A 17,475-nucleotide genomic window follows, 5' to 3' on the forward strand; every position below is an offset into this window, starting at 1 on the left:
GACTGAATCAGAGCTAGAGAGGGAAGGGCTTACTTCCACTCCCTGACCAAATCCCTTTCTCTCATTTTAGAGGAAGACTTCCTTGCTCAACCTCCACGTCTGGCTCCCTCCTCCACCCCACAGTTCTGGCTGGAAGCTGTCGCCCATTCTGGCCCTCTTCCCTTCTTCCCTCGTGGCTCCATCACACTGGGTCTGGAAGGCTTAATAAGGAGGCACATCAGAGACATTATTTCTGCGGTGACAACCCTCCCAGCCAGATAGAAACTCCTCCCTTAGGGGGACCCCCAGCCTCTGCTACCCCATCTCAGCTCTCCCTCCGGAAACCCCGGGGTAAAGCACTCTAGGGGGGATGACAGGGACCCGGGCCGCAGCGCGGCTCCAGAGGCCCTTTTATGTCCGGGTTCCCAGGCGCTAACGACGTGTCCAGACAGCTACCCCCAGCGCCCGGGGCGGCCCCACTCCTCTCTGCTCCGGGGACGCGCCGTATCCTCCACCCTATCCCCTCGGCCCTCCAGCCGCCGTTGGGGTAGTCCACCCCAACCCCCCAGCCCAGGGGCGTGAAGTGAAAGAGCGAGGAAGGGGAGAACTGATGGGCACGCGCAGCTCCTCCCCGCCCAGTCAAACGCGTCCGTCCTGTCCAGCCCCAGAGACTAAGAGACCCCTAAGCGACCCGGCTCCCTGACCCCCGCACCACTTTCCCTCCCTCTCCATAAATAACCACCTTCTCTTACTCAAGCCACCCCCCCCCCAAGGGCATCAGGCCAGAGGGCTCTCTGCTGATGGCCCCAGGGGAGACCAACGGGGAGGCGGGACGGGGAGGCGGGACGAGGAGCTCAGCTGCAGGGAGCCGCGCTGCCCTCGGCCTCGCGCTTGCCTTTGCCCCCGGGGGGCTCCGCTCCGCCGGCCTTGCCCTCTCCCGCCGCCGCCCCGGCAGCCTCCTCTTTGGCGCCCTCGTGGGTTTTCATGTGTTTGGCCAGGTGGTCGCTGCGCATGAAGACTCGGCTGCAGACTGCGCAGGGGAACTTCTTGGTGCCGGTGTGGGTCTGGAGGCGGCGCTGCAGCTCGTCGGAGCGCGTGAAGCGCTTGCCGCAGAAGAGCCAGTTGCACACGAAGGGGCGGTCGCCGCTGTGCCAGCGCAAGTGTGCCTTCAGGTGCGATGTCTTGGCGTAGGCTTTCCCACAGCCCGGGATGTGGCAATTGTGCAAATGCTTCTTCTTGCCCCCATCGGGCCCGCACGGAGCCCCCAGTCGCTCCGCCTCTAGGCAGTTGGGGCAGCGGCACACGGTCTGGCCTGAGCTGCGGGGCGCTGACCGCCGGGAGCCTTTGGGCCGGGCCGCCCCATCCAGACTGGTATCCAGCCCCTGGGATTCCGGGGCGGCTGCTTCCAAGGCCTTCGCCCCGTCGGGAGGCCCGAGGAGGTGCTGCCCTCCGGCGGCTGGGAGGAGGTGGTGCGGGTGCGGGTGTGGGTGGGGCGGCTGGGCACAAAGCTGGTGGTCTCCGACGTAGCCCCCCAAGCCAGCCTGAAGCGCCCCGGGGTGGCCAGGTGAGGTCAGCGCGCCCTGAGTGTGGGGGAGGTCCATCCAGCTGGTACCCGGATGAAGGTCCCACCACGAGCCCTCCTCGGTGCCTGGGCGTGTCGGCCGGAACCACGATTCGTAATGGTGTGACACGTCCGGCTGCAGGAGCTTGGAAGAGGGTCCCGGGGCCAAGGGACTGTCGCTTTCCAGGTCCTCGCAGGTTACCCGAGAGGAGTAACAGTGGCCATGGCACTCAGTGAATGTTTTTGAATGAATTCATTAATTTTTAAACTGTGATTGATTGATTGATTGATTGATTGATTTCCACAATGTATTTTCCTGTGTTGCCTACATAACTATAGTGAAACTCTGATTCTTATAAGGAACTCTTGGTGTTATGGGATGTTTAGGAAAGGCGGTGAGTTTAAGACGCTGTACTGACGCTACTAAAACCTCCTGGTGAAGGGACCTCATGAGCCTGCTCTCCGGTGTGCTGGCAAAAGAAAAACTGACCCTCGGTGCTCTCTCCCCAAGGTAGGCATCAGCAAACTAACAAGGGAAAGGAAGGAGGCCGCTAAAGATAGGCATCTGCAGGAATTGCTAATCCAGCTCCAGACACAGCCTCAACACCTTCATTAACCCAAAATGAACTGTGTGAAACTGGATTTCTGAACCACAAGACAGGTAAGGGAGTCTTTTCCAAAGCCAGGTGTAGAAGAGCTCTTTACCTTGAGTCTAAAATCGCCTTCGGGCCATTGAACGTACCCACTCTCATTTGCTTGTGTCGTGAGAAATCACAGAATTTTTGAGCTGAAGGGGTGTAAAACCCACACTTCTTACTGAAGAGTAGTCAGCAAAGAAAGTATATTGAATTAGGCTACAGCAATGTATTTTCTTTATATTTCTCACACTACAGCTGAACACAAACAACGTCTTTTTCCATACCTCAGAGCTTCCTATTGGCCACAGATAATTCACTTCAGAGATATATGCTTTTTGAAAAATAATGTTCTGGGTGGCTGGGGAGAGCCCTGTGGTGGGTGTTCAGGAATTCTTTCTGCTTTACCATTTAAAAGAGCTAATAATGGTTGGGGAAGCACCCACACCTTTTGCTCCCTGAAGAATTCGGTGCTAAACTTAGTTCTTTGCAGCTCTGTGTTGCATACATTTTAAGCAGTTAGGAACTTTGCACATGAGCAGGAATCAAAGTGAAATTCAAAAGTGGAACTTCATGGACCATTCGCATATTGGAGAGGCATCAGTGGGATTCCATGACAATGCTAATTTGAGTGTTTTTGCTTGGTGCCTTTTATTGCCCGTGCCAAAGATCAGTACTATGGAAAGCAGAGCGATTCATATATTTGAGTTAAACAAGTCTCTTGGCCTCTTTGTACCTTAGTTTCCTCATTTGAAAAAAAAAAATAAATGGCTCTCAAGACATACTTTCCAGAATTCATCCTGGGCTTACACCCAGCTAACCAAGAACTGCATGGTGTTTTTACACACAGTTTTTTACATGTATTCATCTTCTATTCCACTTACAACTTGTGTAAAAACTGCATTCCATGCCAGGCCTGAAACGTTCCAAAGCTCAGTTCTGTGAGTAAATTGCAACCAAGATTTCTACAACAAAAGACACAAGCAAAAGAAGAATAAAAATATATATTCTTTCAGAACATTTATCCTTTGGCAATAATTCTAATTTATATATGATGAAACATAACAACACTACTCCCTCCATACGCTAAAGAAATCTCACTGTGGAAGATATTATGTTTATACTTTCATGATTATATATGTGGTGCATTAGATACAAAATAGTAAATGCTCATTAAATACTTGTGTTAAGTGATCTTTATTTCTCCAGAAAGGCAGCACTATCGACATTTTGGGCTGGATAATTCTTTGCTGTGGGAGGCTCTCCTGTACACTGTTGGACGTTTAGTAGCATCTCTGGCCTCTGTCCACTAGATGCCAGTAGCATATACAGTTCTGACAAGCAAAAATGTCTCCAGACGCTACCAAATGTCACCTGCGTGCAAAATCACCCTGGTTGAGAGCCACTGCTCTATAATGATTCACTCTGATCTGTGTAATACTTCTCACACTAATCTTTGCTAGAGACAAAAAGGATTTGCTACAAAATTTTAGTAGTAATCTTAATCATATTTCCAAATGAGTAACAAATTAATTTTATAAAAAATTAAGCTTTACAAAAATTCCAAATATAATGAAGTTATATTTGTAACTTAGATAAACTGCAAAAAAGGTAGTGGTTCAAATGTACGTCTTTCGATAGACTGTATTTTACTGCAGCATAAATCTCTAGGAAAAGGAAAAGGAGAATATTGCCTCAATTAGCTATTAGATATCTAATTAGTAGGAATAACTAGTAGAGGTTAGAATGATAATAACAAATAAGAAGCTTTGGTCTAAACTCCAAACCTTAGGAATTATTATTTGAACCTTCCAGAGCCCCTAGCCCTGCCTTCACCTCTCTTAAGAGTCTCACCTTCAGGATCTTCATAAATTAAATATACAACTATAGATCTTGATAGATTTTGGAGGTAATCTTTCCTGAGAGCAGAAGCATTGATTAGATGCCACCTTTTGTGGTCTCATCAAATTCTAGATTATGAGCTCAAAGTTTTTATCTCTATATATCATTATAATTTCTAATATTAAAAGGAATATTCTTATATTTACACACTTCCCAGTAGAGTTCTGTTTTTCTAGGCCAATTCACTACCAGAAGAAATAAAAGATACCCTTTCACACAACTTGAAAGGAAGTTACTCCTCTCATTAATATGTAGCTTTAATTCAGTATTACACTTTCTATCATATTGACTTTTATTCGAAAATACCTACTCTTGACTATAGCTGACTATCTTATTTCCATTGATTCCAGCTTAGTCTCTCATTTCACCTGGATGGGTATAACTGTCTTCTGACTGGTGTTTCCATCTCTACCCTCTCCCTTTCTAAGCCATCCTCCACGCGATCACCAGATTAACTCTCCGGAAGTGGTCTTCAAATACCAGCATCACTTGTGAACTTCTTGAAGATACGAATAGTCAGCCCTACTCTGGACCTCTGGAATCAGTAACTATGGGAGTGGAGCTTGTGTTTTCACAAGCCCTCCAAGTGGTTGGTTCTGTTGCAGGCTAATGCTTGTGCTAAAGCACTGCTGTGGTAACATGGTAGCTTGGCATGGTATCCTTGGCTTGGCCTCCAAAGCCCTAGATGATGTGGCTCTAAGCTCCTACTCTTCCCACTTGTACTCTACAGGTACTCAGAGTATTTTTCCTGTGCTTTGCCTTTCTCCCACTTTCCTGTTGCAAGCTTATTCTTCCCAAGATGTCCGTCATTGATACCCAATGGCCCTTCGAGGTCCCGTTTAAACAGCATTGCTCTAGTAACATCTTCCCTGATCCAATTTGAAGTCTTTTTTCCCTCTTTTGTGCTCCAATACCAACTTATAGCTCTCATTGCCCATACTCATTTCTTTCTTTAAATATAGCTGTTTTTGCAACCCATTTCCTCTGAGCAGAAACTCCTTCAAAGTATGGACTAGATCCTGCTTATGTGCATCGTCTATCATGTTTAAAGCCAACGCGTGGACATAAAGCAAACTCAAATATTTATAAAATCAACAAATAGCTGGGGAGTGGATAGAAGGAGGAAACGACTGTTTTAAAAGAAATGTAGTTTTATTACTTCATGGTGCCTCCACAGCACTTTGTCGTTATGGTTTGAGCTTATATGTTTACTTTCCCTGTGAGATCATGAGTTGCTAAAAGGAGTCCTGTCTTACCCGTCTTTGTGTTTACAACACTAGGCATAGTGCTGATCAGCATATTCTTTTTTCGCTTTTTTATTGATTGGCAGTTTTTTTTTTAAAGAATGAGAATACTTATTCTTTTTTAAAGAATGAGAATACTTATCCAAATACCAAATACTATTTGGCGCCTGAGATTCTTTTCAAACCTCCACTGCTCAGATGCTGAGCAGTCAGACTCACAAGGATTAATGGGAGGTGAAGGCTGCTTCTGGTGTGATGTACGGGGTGGGGGTCGGGAGGTTGCCATTGGACGTCATTCCGGAAGCAAACATCAAGACTGTGTGGTGATAAACATGAGTCCCCGAGGTGGCTGGCCTGAAAGCCGGTTCACATCCTGAACTTCCCCAGCTGCCCGCTTGGGGGCAGGACCGGGCAGAACAGCACAGCCCCAGGCTGCAGTCCCCAGGCTGCAGGTTCCTCGGTCACTTTCCCATTCCTGACTTCACTCACCCACCCTAGAGGGATTCTATTCCCACTTCCCAGGAGAGGAGAGGGTGGCTCAGAGACGTTGCCCAGGGGTCAGGCCAGATGTTTTGATTTCCCGAACTCCCTCTCAGCCCCTCCAGGACTGTCCTGCCAGGGGTGCCAGAACTGAGGGGTCAGAGGTGGCCTCGGGCTCCATTGCGGGGGGGGGGTGGGGGTGGGGGGTGGGGGGTGGGGAGTGGCGGCAGCCAGGCAGCATTGCCGGTCAGAGCGAGCGAGTGAGAGGCATGAGAGCCGCACCAAAGGCCCCCGATAAGAATGCAGGTCAGCGGGAGGAGCTGCAAGGGGAGGAGGGGCAGTCCCAGCCCTGCCCAGACAGGCCCAGCCGCCCCCACAGCTGCCCTCCTCGCCCTGGGGGCAGCAATGGGGGAGAGCAGGAGAGGACTCGCCAGGCTCCTGGGGTCTAAGTCCCCCAGAACCAGGAAGACAAAAGAGGAGCCCCAGGGAGCGGGGTGGGCCTGAGGTCACCGTAACACGCCTGGCCCTCCGCCACCCAGGCAGACAGAAACAAACGTATGGCCCCCTCAACTGGTCTGCTTTCCTCTGTAACCCCTAAATCATTCTGATGCCCCCATTTAAGAAACTTTGTGACCCCAGACTCTCCCAAACAAGTGGTGGAATGGGCCAGCCTGGGTACCAGATTTGGCTCTGAGAAATTGGGTTAGGGTTAGAGTGGGGGGAAATAGGAATCCCACTGGGGTAGATGACAATTTTGGCCAAGATGTAGGATGGAAAGGTGAAAGAACGTAATAACCTACTCTGCCCCCTTGGAGCCAAAAACTGATCCTCTGTCAACTTTCCTAGGTTTGGGGCCCTGGAGCCATGAGGCTTTTACTCATCTGACGTGTGTTAGGCACCAACTGTGCACCAGGCGTTTGAGCAGCCTGGGAAAGTGTGCATTTGTGCATATCCGGGGGTGCCCGATGGGTCCAGTGAGGAACTTCTGTGCACACCGTGGTTGTGTAACTGCGGCAGGTCTCTAGCTGGGAGTTGCACTAGGAACCTTTCCCTCATGCTTTTCAGCTGGGCGGGAGCCCATCGGATATCTCGGCTGCCTTTCATCACCTTGTCCCTGATAGGGATCATCCTGGGTGGAGAAATCGCTGTCAGTCACCCCCACCTCTCTCAGAGCCAGAAGGCCTGATTGACAGGCACACACCCACGAGGGTGGGGTGAGGGGGCCAAGGGGCTGGCCATCTCTGGGAAGGCAGGGAACCGGCATTCTTGGCAGGGGAGGCGAAAGAGGGGGCTTCCATGTGGAAGAAGAAGGAAATATCTAGAACCTTTTCATCTCCACAGGAGAAGACCAGGGAGGGACAGTCAGCCCAGCTATCAACCCCGAGGGAGCGCCACCCTCCTTCTGCATCAACAACCTCCGGGCAGGATCAGACCCTTCAACAATCAGCTCAGCTCTGCCCCCAAACAAAGGGAGGTGAGGCTGCCCAGGGCTGCAGGATCAAAGAGAAGTGTCCACCCCACCCTGCAGCCAGCCTGGTCCTTGCTGCTGAGAGACCATGAGTCAAAAAGGAAACCGGAGCTGGAAGACAAATGAAGCAGTGGTGTGGTTGATGACTTTATTATGGCATAAAAAACACAGGCTGCTTCTTCCTCCTCCTCCCCCCCCCCCCAAAATGGGTTCACAGCACTTAAAGAAAAAAAAATCCTACATTTCTCCTCTAGGGGGCTGCCTAGAAGGGGGCAGACAGCCAAGCAACCTAGATCTATAAAAGAGGGGAGCAAAAGAAAACCTATCCAAAGCCCTCACCAGCACACCTGAGAGCTCGGGGCCTCCATGGGAATATCCGTGCTGTCCTCTCCCCAACGCACATTTGGGAGTTCCCCTGAGGATGGTCACTGGGAAAGGCTGTCCTAGTGGCAAAGGGAGAGGTGGCTGGTTTCCTCAGCTGGAGGAAAACGGCATCTCACACCCACAGCGCCCTCCCTCTCTCCCCCTCATCCACCTGGCCAGGCAGCCTGCAGGCACTGCCAACTCTCTTCTGCCCCCAGCCCTCTCAGCAAGGAAAGGGACCTCTGGTCGGATTAGCAGGAGGTAGGGGAAGAGGGAGCATAAAGAAAGGACATTACTTCTTAACCTACCCCAGGCCCATGCGTCCTTCAGGGAGAGTCACCCCATCCCTCTTAAGAAGGGCTCTCTTCTACACAAACATATTCCCACCCAGATCCCAGCCCCACTTCCCAATAGCACCCAGTCCTTGGACTGATATCCCCAAGGAAGGAAGAGATGCTGTGGGCCTAGGCTGCAGGACCTCGGCTGGGGTGAACAAGATGGGGTCTCCCTGGCTGGAGACCCCAGGCTCAGTAGAGAAACACACACACACACAGAAACACACACATGCATGGGTACACACAACATGAACACACATGTCCTAATATTAAATAAAATACCCTTTGCTTATAACTTAAAAAATCAATACACAACTAATCCTTGCACAGGGCTCTGGGTGGAGAAAGAAAGGCAGGGAAACGGGAGGTCGGGGGGGAATCTTAAGGCCTCTACCTGGAGCCTGGGAAAGCCCACTAGCTCCAGGCTCCTGCGGCCTGTCAGACCCTGCCCCCATCAGCTTTTTTCCTTTTGCCTGGCTCAGCCTCTTCTGGCTTCACCCCTCCCCACGTTCCCCACTCCAGGATCACCATCAGGACGTATTTCTGGCATCTAAAGAAGGGAACAGGGACAGCTTCCTGGACATCACCTCAGAAGGCAGGCCCCTTCCAGTGACAGGACAACTTCCTCATATGGAAGGGGAGCCCCACAAGAGATGAGATGGGGAGGAGCCTCCTAACACACTCTACAGGAGGGGCAAGGCTTGTAGGCAGCACGAAAGGGGAGGGTCGAGCTAAAGAAAGAGTGGGGCTTAGCTTCTCTGCAAGCAGATGGCCAGGCAGGGACAGAGTCCTCCACTCTGAGCAGGAACCGCTGGAGGTCCCTCTGCTGGGACACCCCCACCTACCCTCACCCAACCGAGGTCACCCTCTTCCTTCCATCCCTCAGGGGAGGGCAAATGCCAGGCACCAAGGGTGAGGAACTACATCAGTTCTGGAGCAAGGGCTCTTGGCTGCCTTGAAGGCCTGCCTGGGGTGACAGATGAGAGTGGACTACTGAACTTTACTTTTATAAAGACCAAGAGTTAAGGACTGAATCAGAGCTAGAGAGGGAAGGGCTTACTTCCACTCCCTGACCAAATCCCTTTCTCTCATTTTAGAGGAAGACTTCCTTGCTCAACCTCCACGTCTGGCTCCCTCCTCCACCCCACAGTTCTGGCTGGAAGCTGTCGCCCATTCTGGCCCTCTTCCCTTCTTCCCTCGTGGCTCCATCACACTGGGTCTGGAAGGCTTAATAAGGAGGCACATCAGAGACATTATTTCTGCGGTGACAACCCTCCCAGCCAGATAGAAACTCCTCCCTTAGGGGGACCCCCAGCCTCTGCTACCCCATCTCAGCTCTCCCTCCGGAAACCCCGGGGTAAAGCACTCTAAGGGGGATGAAAGGGACCCGGGCCGCAGCGCGGCTCCAGAGGCCCTTTTATGTCCGGGTTCCCAGGCGCTAACGACGTGTCCAGACAGCTACCCCAGCGCCCGGGGCGGCCCCACTCCTCTCTGCTCCGGGGACGCGCCGTATCCTCCACCCTATCCCCTCGGCCCTCCAGCCGCCGTTGGGGTAGTCCACCCCAACCCCCCAGCCCAGGGGCGTGAAGTGAAAGAGCGAGGAAGGGGAGAACTGATGGGCATGCGCAGCTCCTCCCCGCCCAGTCAAACGCGTCCGTCCTGTCCAGCCCCAGAGACTAAGAGACCCCTAAGCGACCCGGCTCCCTGACCCCCGCACCACTTTCCCTCCCTCTCCATAAATAGCCACCTTCTCTTACTCAAGCCACTCCCCCCCAAGGGCATCAGGCCAGAGGGCTCTCTTCTGATGGCCCCAGGGGAGACCAACGGGGAGGCGGGACGGGGAGGCGGGACGAGGAGCTCAGCTGCAGGGAGCCGCGCTGCCCTCGGCCTCGCGCTTGCCTTTGCCCCCGGGGGGCTCCGCTCCGCCGGCCTTGCCCTCTCCCGCCGCCGCCCCGGCAGCCTCCTCTTTGGCGCCCTCGTGGGTTTTCATGTGTTTGGCCAGGTGGTCGCTGCGCATGAAGACTCGGCTGCAGACTGCGCAGGGGAACTTCTTGGTGCCGGTGTGGGTCTGGAGGCGGCGCTGCAGCTCGTCGGAGCGCGTGAAGCGCTTGCCGCAGAAGAGCCAGTTGCACACGAAGGGGCGGTCGCCGCTGTGCCAGCGCAAGTGTGCCTTCAGGTGCGATGTCTTGGCGTAGGCTTTCCCACAGCCCGGGATGTGGCAATTGTGCAAATGCTTCTTCTTGCCCCCATCGGGCCCGCACGGAGCCCCCAGTCGCTCCGCCTCCAGGCAGTTGGGGCAGCGGCACACGGTCTGGCCTGAGCTGCGGGGCGCTGACCGCCGGGAGCCTTTGGGCCGGGCCGCCCCATCCAGACTGGTATCCAGCCCCTGGGATTCCGGGGCGGCTGCTTCCAAGGCCTTCGCCCCGTCGGGAGGCCCGAGGAGGTGCTGCCCTCCGGCGGCTGGGAGGAGGTGGTGCGGGTGCGGGTGTGGGTGGGGCGGCTGGGCACAAAGCTGGTGGTCTCCGACGTAGCCCCCCAAGCCAGCCTGAAGCGCCCCGGGGTGGCCAGGTGAGGTCAGCGCGCCCTGAGTGTGGGGGAGGTCCATCCAGCTGGTACCCGGATGAAGGTCCCACCACGAGCCTTCCTCGGTGCCTGGGTGTGTCGGCCGGAACCACGATTCGTAATGGTGTGACACGTCCGGCTGCAGGAGCTTGGAAGAGGGTCCCGGGGCCAAGGGACTGTCGCTTTCCAGGTCCTCGCAGGTTACCCGAGAGGAGTAACAGTGGCCATGGCACTCAGTGAATGTTTTTGAATGAATTCATTAATTTTTAAACTGTGATTGATTGATTGATTGATTGATTGATTTCCACAATGTATTTTCCTGTGTTGCCTACATAACTATAGTGAAACTCTGATTCTTATAAGGAACTCTTGGTGTTATGGGATGTTTAGGAAAGGCGGTGAGTTTAAGACGCTGTACTGACGCTACTAAAACCTCCTGGTGAAGGGACCTCATGAGCCTGCTCTCCGGTGTGCTGGCAAAAGAAAAACTGACCCTCGGTGCTCTCTCCCCAAGGTAGGCATCAGCAAACTAACAAGGGAAAGGAAGGAGGCCGCTAAAGATAGGCATCTGCAGGAATTGCTAATCCAGCTCCAGACACAGCCTCAACACCTTCATTAACCCAAAATGAACTGTGTGAAACTGGATTTCTGAACCACAAGACAGGTAAGGGAGTCTTTTCCAAAGCCAGGTGTAGAAGAGCTCTTTACCTTGAGTCTAAAATCGCCTTCGGGCCATTGAACGTACCCACTCTCATTTGCTTGTGTCGTGAGAAATCACAGAATTTTTGAGCTGAAGGGGTGTAAAACCCACACTTCTTACTGAAGAGTAGTCAGCAAAGAAAGTATATTGAATTAGGCTACAGCAATGTATTTTCTTTATATTTCTCACACTACAGCTGAACACAAACAACGTCTTTTTCCATACCTCAGAGCTTCCTATTGGCCACAGATAATTCACTTCAGAGATATATGCTTTTTGAAAAATAATGTTCTGGGTGGCTGGGGAGAGCCCTGTGGTGGGTGTTCAGGAATTCTTTCTGCTTTACCATTTAAAAGAGCTAATAATGGTTGGGGAAGCACCCACACCTTTTGCTCCCTGAAGAATTCGGTGCTAAACTTAGTTCTTTGCAGCTCTGTGTTGCATACATTTTAAGCAGTTAGGAACTTTGCACATGAGCAGGAATCAAAGTGAAATTCAAAAGTGGAACTTCATGGACCATTCGCATATTGGAGAGGCATCAGTGGGATTCCATGACAATGCTAATTTGAGTGTTTTTGCTTGGTGCCTTTTATTGCCCGTGCCAAAGATCAGTACTATGGAAAGCAGAGCGATTCATATATATGAGTTAAACAAGTCTCTTGGCCTCTTTGTACCTTAGTTTCCTCATTTGAAAAAAAAAATAAATGGCTCTCAAGACATACTTTCCAGAATTCATCCTGGGCTTACACCCAGCTAACCAAGAACTGCATGGTGTTTTTACACACAGTTTTTTACATGTATTCATCTTCTATTCCACTTACAACTTGTGTAAAAACTGCATTCCATGCCAGGCCTGAAACGTTCCAAAGCTCAGTTCTGTGAGTAAATTGCAACCAAGATTTCTACAACAAAAGACACAAGCAAAAGAAGAATAAAAATATATATTCTTTCAGAACATTTATCCTTTGGCAATAATTCTAATTTATATATGATGAAACATAACAACACTACTCCCTCCATACGCTAAAGAAATCTCACTGTGGAAGATATTATGATTTATACTTTCATGATTATATATGTGGTGCATTAGATACAAAATAGTAAATGCTCATTAAATACTTGTGTTAAGTGATCTTTATTTCTCTAGAAAGGCAGCACTATCGACATTTTGGGCTGGATAATTCTTTGCTGTGGGAGGCTCTCCTGTACACTGTTGGACGTTTAGTAGCATCTCTGGCCTCTGTCCACTAGATGCCAGTAGCATATACAGTTCTGACAAGCAAAAATGTCTCCAGACGCTACCAAATGTCACCTGCGTGCAAAATCACCCTGGTTGAGAGCCACTGCTCTATAATGATTCACTCTGATCTGTGTAATACTTCTCACACTAATCTTTGCTAGAGACAAAAAGGATTTGCTACAAAATTTTAGTAGTAATTTTAATCATATTTCCAAATGAGTAACAAATTAATTTTATAAAAAATTAAGCTTTACAAAAATTCCAAATATAATGAAGTTATATTTGTAACTTAGATAAACTGCAAAAAAGGTAGTGGTTCAAATGTACGTCTTTCGATAGACTGTATTTTACTGCAGCATAAATCTCTAGGAAAAGGAAAAGGAGAATATTGCCTCAATTAGCTATTAGATATCTAATTAGTAGGAATAACTAGTAGAGGTTAGAATGATAATAACAAATAAGAAGCTTTGGTCTAAACTCCAAACCTTAGGAATTATTATTTGAACCTTCCAGAGCCCCTAGCCCTGCCTTCACCTCTCTTAAGAGTCTCACCTTCAGGATCTTCATAAATTAAATATACAACTATAGATCTTGATAGATTTTGGAGGTAATCTTTCCTGAGAGCAGAAGCATTGATTAGATGCCACCTTTTGTGGTCTCATCAAATTCTAGATTATGAGCTCAAAGTTTTTATCTCTATATATCATTATAATTTCTAATATTAAAAGGAATATTCTTATATTTACACACTTCCCAGTAGAGTTCTGTTTTTCTAGGCCAATTCACTACCAGAAGAAATAAAAGATACCCTTTCACACAACTTGAAAGGAAGTTACTCCTCTCATTAATATGTAGCTTTAATTCAGTATTACACTTTCTATCATATTGACTTTTATTCGAAAATACCTACTCTTGACTATAGCTGACTATCTTATTTCCATTGATTCCAGCTTAGTCTCTCATTTCACCTGGATGGGTATAACTGTCTTCTGACTGGTGTTTCCATCTCTACCCTCTCCCTTTCTAAGCCATCCTCCACACGATCACCAGATTAACTCTCCGGAAGTGGTCTTCAAATACCAGCATCACTTGTGAACTTCTTGAAGATACGAATAGTCAGCCCTACTCTGGACCTCTGGAATCAGTAACTATGGGAGTGGAGCTTGTGTTTTCACAAGCCCTCCAAGTGGTTGGTTCTGTTGCAGGCTAATGCTTGTGCTAAAGCACTGCTGTGGTAACATGGTAGCTTGGCATGGTATCCTTGGCTTGGCCTCCAAAGCCCTAGATGATGTGGCTCTAAGCTCCTACTCTTCCCACTTGTACTCTACAGGTACTCAGAGTATTTTTCCTGTGCTTTGCCTTTCTCCCACTTTCCTGTTGCAAGCTTATTCTTCCCAAGATGTCCGTCATTGATACCCAATGGCCCTTCGAGGTCCCGTTTAAACAGCATTGCTCTAGTAACATCTTCCCTGATCCAATTTGAAGTCTTTTTTCCCTCTTTTGTGCTCCAATACCAACTTATAGCTCTCATTGCCCATACTCATTTCTTTCTTTAAATATAGCTGTTTTTGCAACCCATTTCCTCTGAGCAGAAACTCCTTCAAAGTATGGACTAGATCCTGCTTATGTGCATCGTCTATCATGTTTAAAGCCAACGCGTGGACATAAAGCAAACTCAAATATTTATAAAATCAACAAATAGCTGGGGAGTGGATAGAAGGAGGAAACGACTGTTTTAAAAGAAATGTAGTTTTATTACTTCATGGTGCCTCCACAGCACTTTGTCGTTATGGTTTGAGCTTATATGTTTACTTTCCCTGTGAGATCATGAGTTGCTAAAAGGAGTCCTGTCTTACCCGTCTTTGTGTTTACAACACTAGGCATAGTGCTGATCAGCATATTCTTTTTTCGCTTTTTTATTGATTGGCAGTTTTTTTTTAAAGAATGAGAATACTTATTCTTTTTTAAAGAATGAGAATACTTATCCAAATACCAAATACTATTTGGCGCCTGAGATTCTTTTCAAACCTCCACTGCTCAGATGCTGAGCAGTCAGACTCACAAGGATTAATGGGAGGTGAAGGCTGCTTCTGGTGTGATGTACGGGGTGGGGGTCGGGAGGTTGCCATTGGACGTCATTCCGGAAGCAAACATCAAGACTGTGTGGTGATAAACATGAGTCCCCGAGGTGGCTGGCCTGAAAGCCGGTTCACATCCTGAACTTCCCCAGCTGCCCGCTTGGGGGCAGGACCGGGCAGAACAGCACAGCCCCAGGCTGCAGTCCCCAGGCTGCAGGTTCCTCGGTCACTTTCCCATTCCTGACTTCACTCACCCACCCTAGAGGGATTCTATTCCCACTTCCCAGGAGAGGAGAGGGTGGCTCAGAGACGTTGCCCAGGGGTCAGGCCAGATGTTTTGATTTCCCGAACTCCCTCTCAGCCCCTCCAGGACTGTCCTGCCAGGGGTGCCAGAACTGAGGGGTCAGAGGTGGCCTCGGGCTCCATTGCGGGGGGGGGGGTGGGGGTGGGGTGTGGGGGGTGGGGAGTGGCGGCAGCCAGGCAGCATTGCCGGTCAGAGCGAGCGAGTGAGAGGCATGAGAGCCGCACCAAAGGCCCCCGATAAGAATGCAGGTCAGCGGGAGGAGCTGCAAGGGGAGGAGGGGCAGTCCCAGCCCTGCCCAGACAGGCCCAGCCGCCCCCACAGCTGCCCTCCTCGCCCTGGGGGCAGCAATGGGGGAGAGCAGGAGAGGACTCGCCAGGCTCCTGGGGTCTAAGTCCCCCAGAACCAGGAAGACAAAAGAGGAGCCCCAGGGAGCGGGGTGGGCCTGAGGTCACCGTAACACGCCTGGCCCTCCGCCACCCAGGCAGACAGAAACAAACGTATGGCCCCCTCAACTGGTCTGCTTTCCTCTGTAACCCCTAAATCATTCTGATGCCCCCATTTAAGAAACTTTGTGACCCCAGACTCTCCCAAACAAGTGGTGGAATGGGCCAGCCTGGGTACCAGATTTGGCTCTGAGAAATTGGGTTAGGGTTAGAGTGGGGGGAAATAGGAATCCCACTGGGGTAGATGACAATTTTGGCCAAGATGTAGGATGGAAAGGTGAAAGAACGTAATAACCTACTCTGCCCCCTTGGAGCCAAAAACTGATCCTCTGTCAACTTTCCTAGGTTTGGGGCCCTGGAGCCATGAGGCTTTTACTCATCTGACGTGTGTTAGGCACCAACTGTGCACCAGGCGTTTGAGCAGCCTGGGAAAGTGTGCATTTGTGCATATCCGGGGGTGCCCGATGGGTCCAGTGAGGAACTTCTGTGCACACCGTGGTTGTGTAACTGCGGCAGGTCTCTAGCTGGGAGTTGCACTAGGAACCTTTCCCTCATGCTTTTCAGCTGGGCGGGAGCCCATCGGATATCTCGGCTGCCTTTCATCACCTTGTCCCTGATAGGGATCATCCTGGGTGGAGAAATCGCTGTCAGTCACCCCCACCTCTCTCAGAGCCAGAAGGCCTGATTGACAGGCACACACCCACGAGGGTGGGGTGAGGGGGCCAAGGGGCTGGCCATCTCTGGGAAGGCAGGGAACCGGCATTCTTGGCAGGGGAGGCGAAAGAGGGGGCTTCCATGTGGAAGAAGAAGGAAATATCTAGAACCTTTTCATCTCCACAGGAGAAGACCAGGGAGGGACAGTCAGCCCAGCTATCAACCCCGAGGGAGCGCCACCCTCCTTCTGCATCAACAACCTCCGGGCAGGATCAGACCCTTCAACAATCAGCTCAGCTCTGCCCCCAAACAAAGGGAGGTGAGGCTGCCCAGGGCTGCAGGATCAAAGAGAAGTGTCCACCCCACCCTGCAGCCAGCCTGGTCCTTGCTGCTGAGAGACCATGAGTCAAAAAGGAAACCGGAGCTGGAAGACAAATGAAGCAGTGGTGTGGTTGATGACTTTATTATGGCATAAAAAACACAGGCTGCTTCTTCCTCCTCCTCCCCCCCCCCCAAAATGGGTTCACAGCACTTAAAGAAAAAAAAATCCTACATTTCTCCTCTAGGGGGCTGCCTAGAAGGGGGCAGACAGCCAAGCAACCTAGATCTATAAAAGAGGGGAGCAAAAGAAAACCTATCCAAAGCCCTCACCAGCACACCTGAGAGCTCGGGGCCTCCATGGGAATATCCGTGCTGTCCTCTCCCCAACGCACATTTGGGAGTTCCCCTGAGGATGGTCACTGGGAAAGGCTGTCCTAGTGGCAAAGGGAGAGGTGGCTGGTTTCCTCAGCTGGAGGAAAACGGCATCTCACACCCACAGCGCCCTCCCTCTCTCCCCCTCATCCACCTGGCCAGGCAACCTGCAGGCACTGCCAACTCTCTTCTGCCCCCAGCCCTCTCAGCAAGGAAAGGGACCTCTGGTCGGATTAGCAGGAGGTAGGGGAAGAGGGAGCATAAAGAAAGGACATTACTTCTTAACCTACCCCAGGCCCATGCGTCCTTCAGGGAGAGTCACCCCATCCCTCTTAAGAAGGGCTCTCTTCTACACAAACATATTCCCACCCAGATCCCAGCCCCACTTCCCAATAGCACCCAGTCCTTGGACTGATATCCCCAAGGAAGGAAGAGATGCTGTGGGCCTAGGCTGCAGGACCTCGGCTGGGGTGAACAAGATGGGGTCTCCCTGGCTGGAGACCCCAGGCTCAGTAGAGAAACACACACACACACAGAAACACACACATGCATGGGTACACACAACATGAACACACATGTCCTAATATTAAATAAAATACCCTTTGCTTATAACTTAAAAAATCAATACACAACTAATCCTTGCACAGGGCTCTGGGTGGAGAAAGAAAGGCAGGGAAACGGGAGGTCAGGGGGGAATCTTAAGGCCTCTACCTGGAGCCTGGGAAAGCCCACTAGCTCCAGGCTCCTGCGGCCTGTCAGACCCTGCCCCCATCAGCTTTTTTCCTTTTGCCTGGCTCAGCCTCTTCTGGCTTCACCCCTCCCCACGTTCCCCAC

General features: G+C 50.7%; 2 protein-coding genes across 2 annotated transcripts; both read right to left on the reverse strand.

Annotated features, from left to right (window-relative positions):
• Nucleotides 1-833: 833 nt before the first annotated feature.
• Nucleotides 834-1,580, reverse strand: LOC133080803 (transcription factor Sp6-like). Its single transcript, XM_061176904.1, has one exon. It carries the CDS (start codon nucleotides 1,578-1,580, stop codon nucleotides 834-836), a length of 747 nt encoding a protein of 248 aa, XP_061032887.1.
• Nucleotides 1,581-9,825: 8,245 nt separating this feature from the next.
• Nucleotides 9,826-16,942, reverse strand: LOC133080804 (transcription factor Sp6-like). The gene is made up of 4 exons (XM_061176905.1): nucleotides 16,932-16,942; nucleotides 15,789-15,922; nucleotides 15,076-15,113; nucleotides 9,826-10,761 (listed from the first exon to the last, which is right to left on the reverse strand). Exons 1-4 carry the CDS (start codon nucleotides 16,940-16,942, stop codon nucleotides 9,826-9,828), a joined length of 1,119 nt encoding a protein of 372 aa, XP_061032888.1.
• Nucleotides 16,943-17,475: the final 533 nt, after the last annotated feature.

The sequence above is a fragment of the Eubalaena glacialis genome, chromosome 19 (assembly GCF_028564815.1).
Source record: "Eubalaena glacialis isolate mEubGla1 chromosome 19, mEubGla1.1.hap2.+ XY, whole genome shotgun sequence".
Lineage (NCBI taxonomy): Eukaryota > Metazoa > Chordata > Mammalia > Artiodactyla > Balaenidae > Eubalaena > Eubalaena glacialis.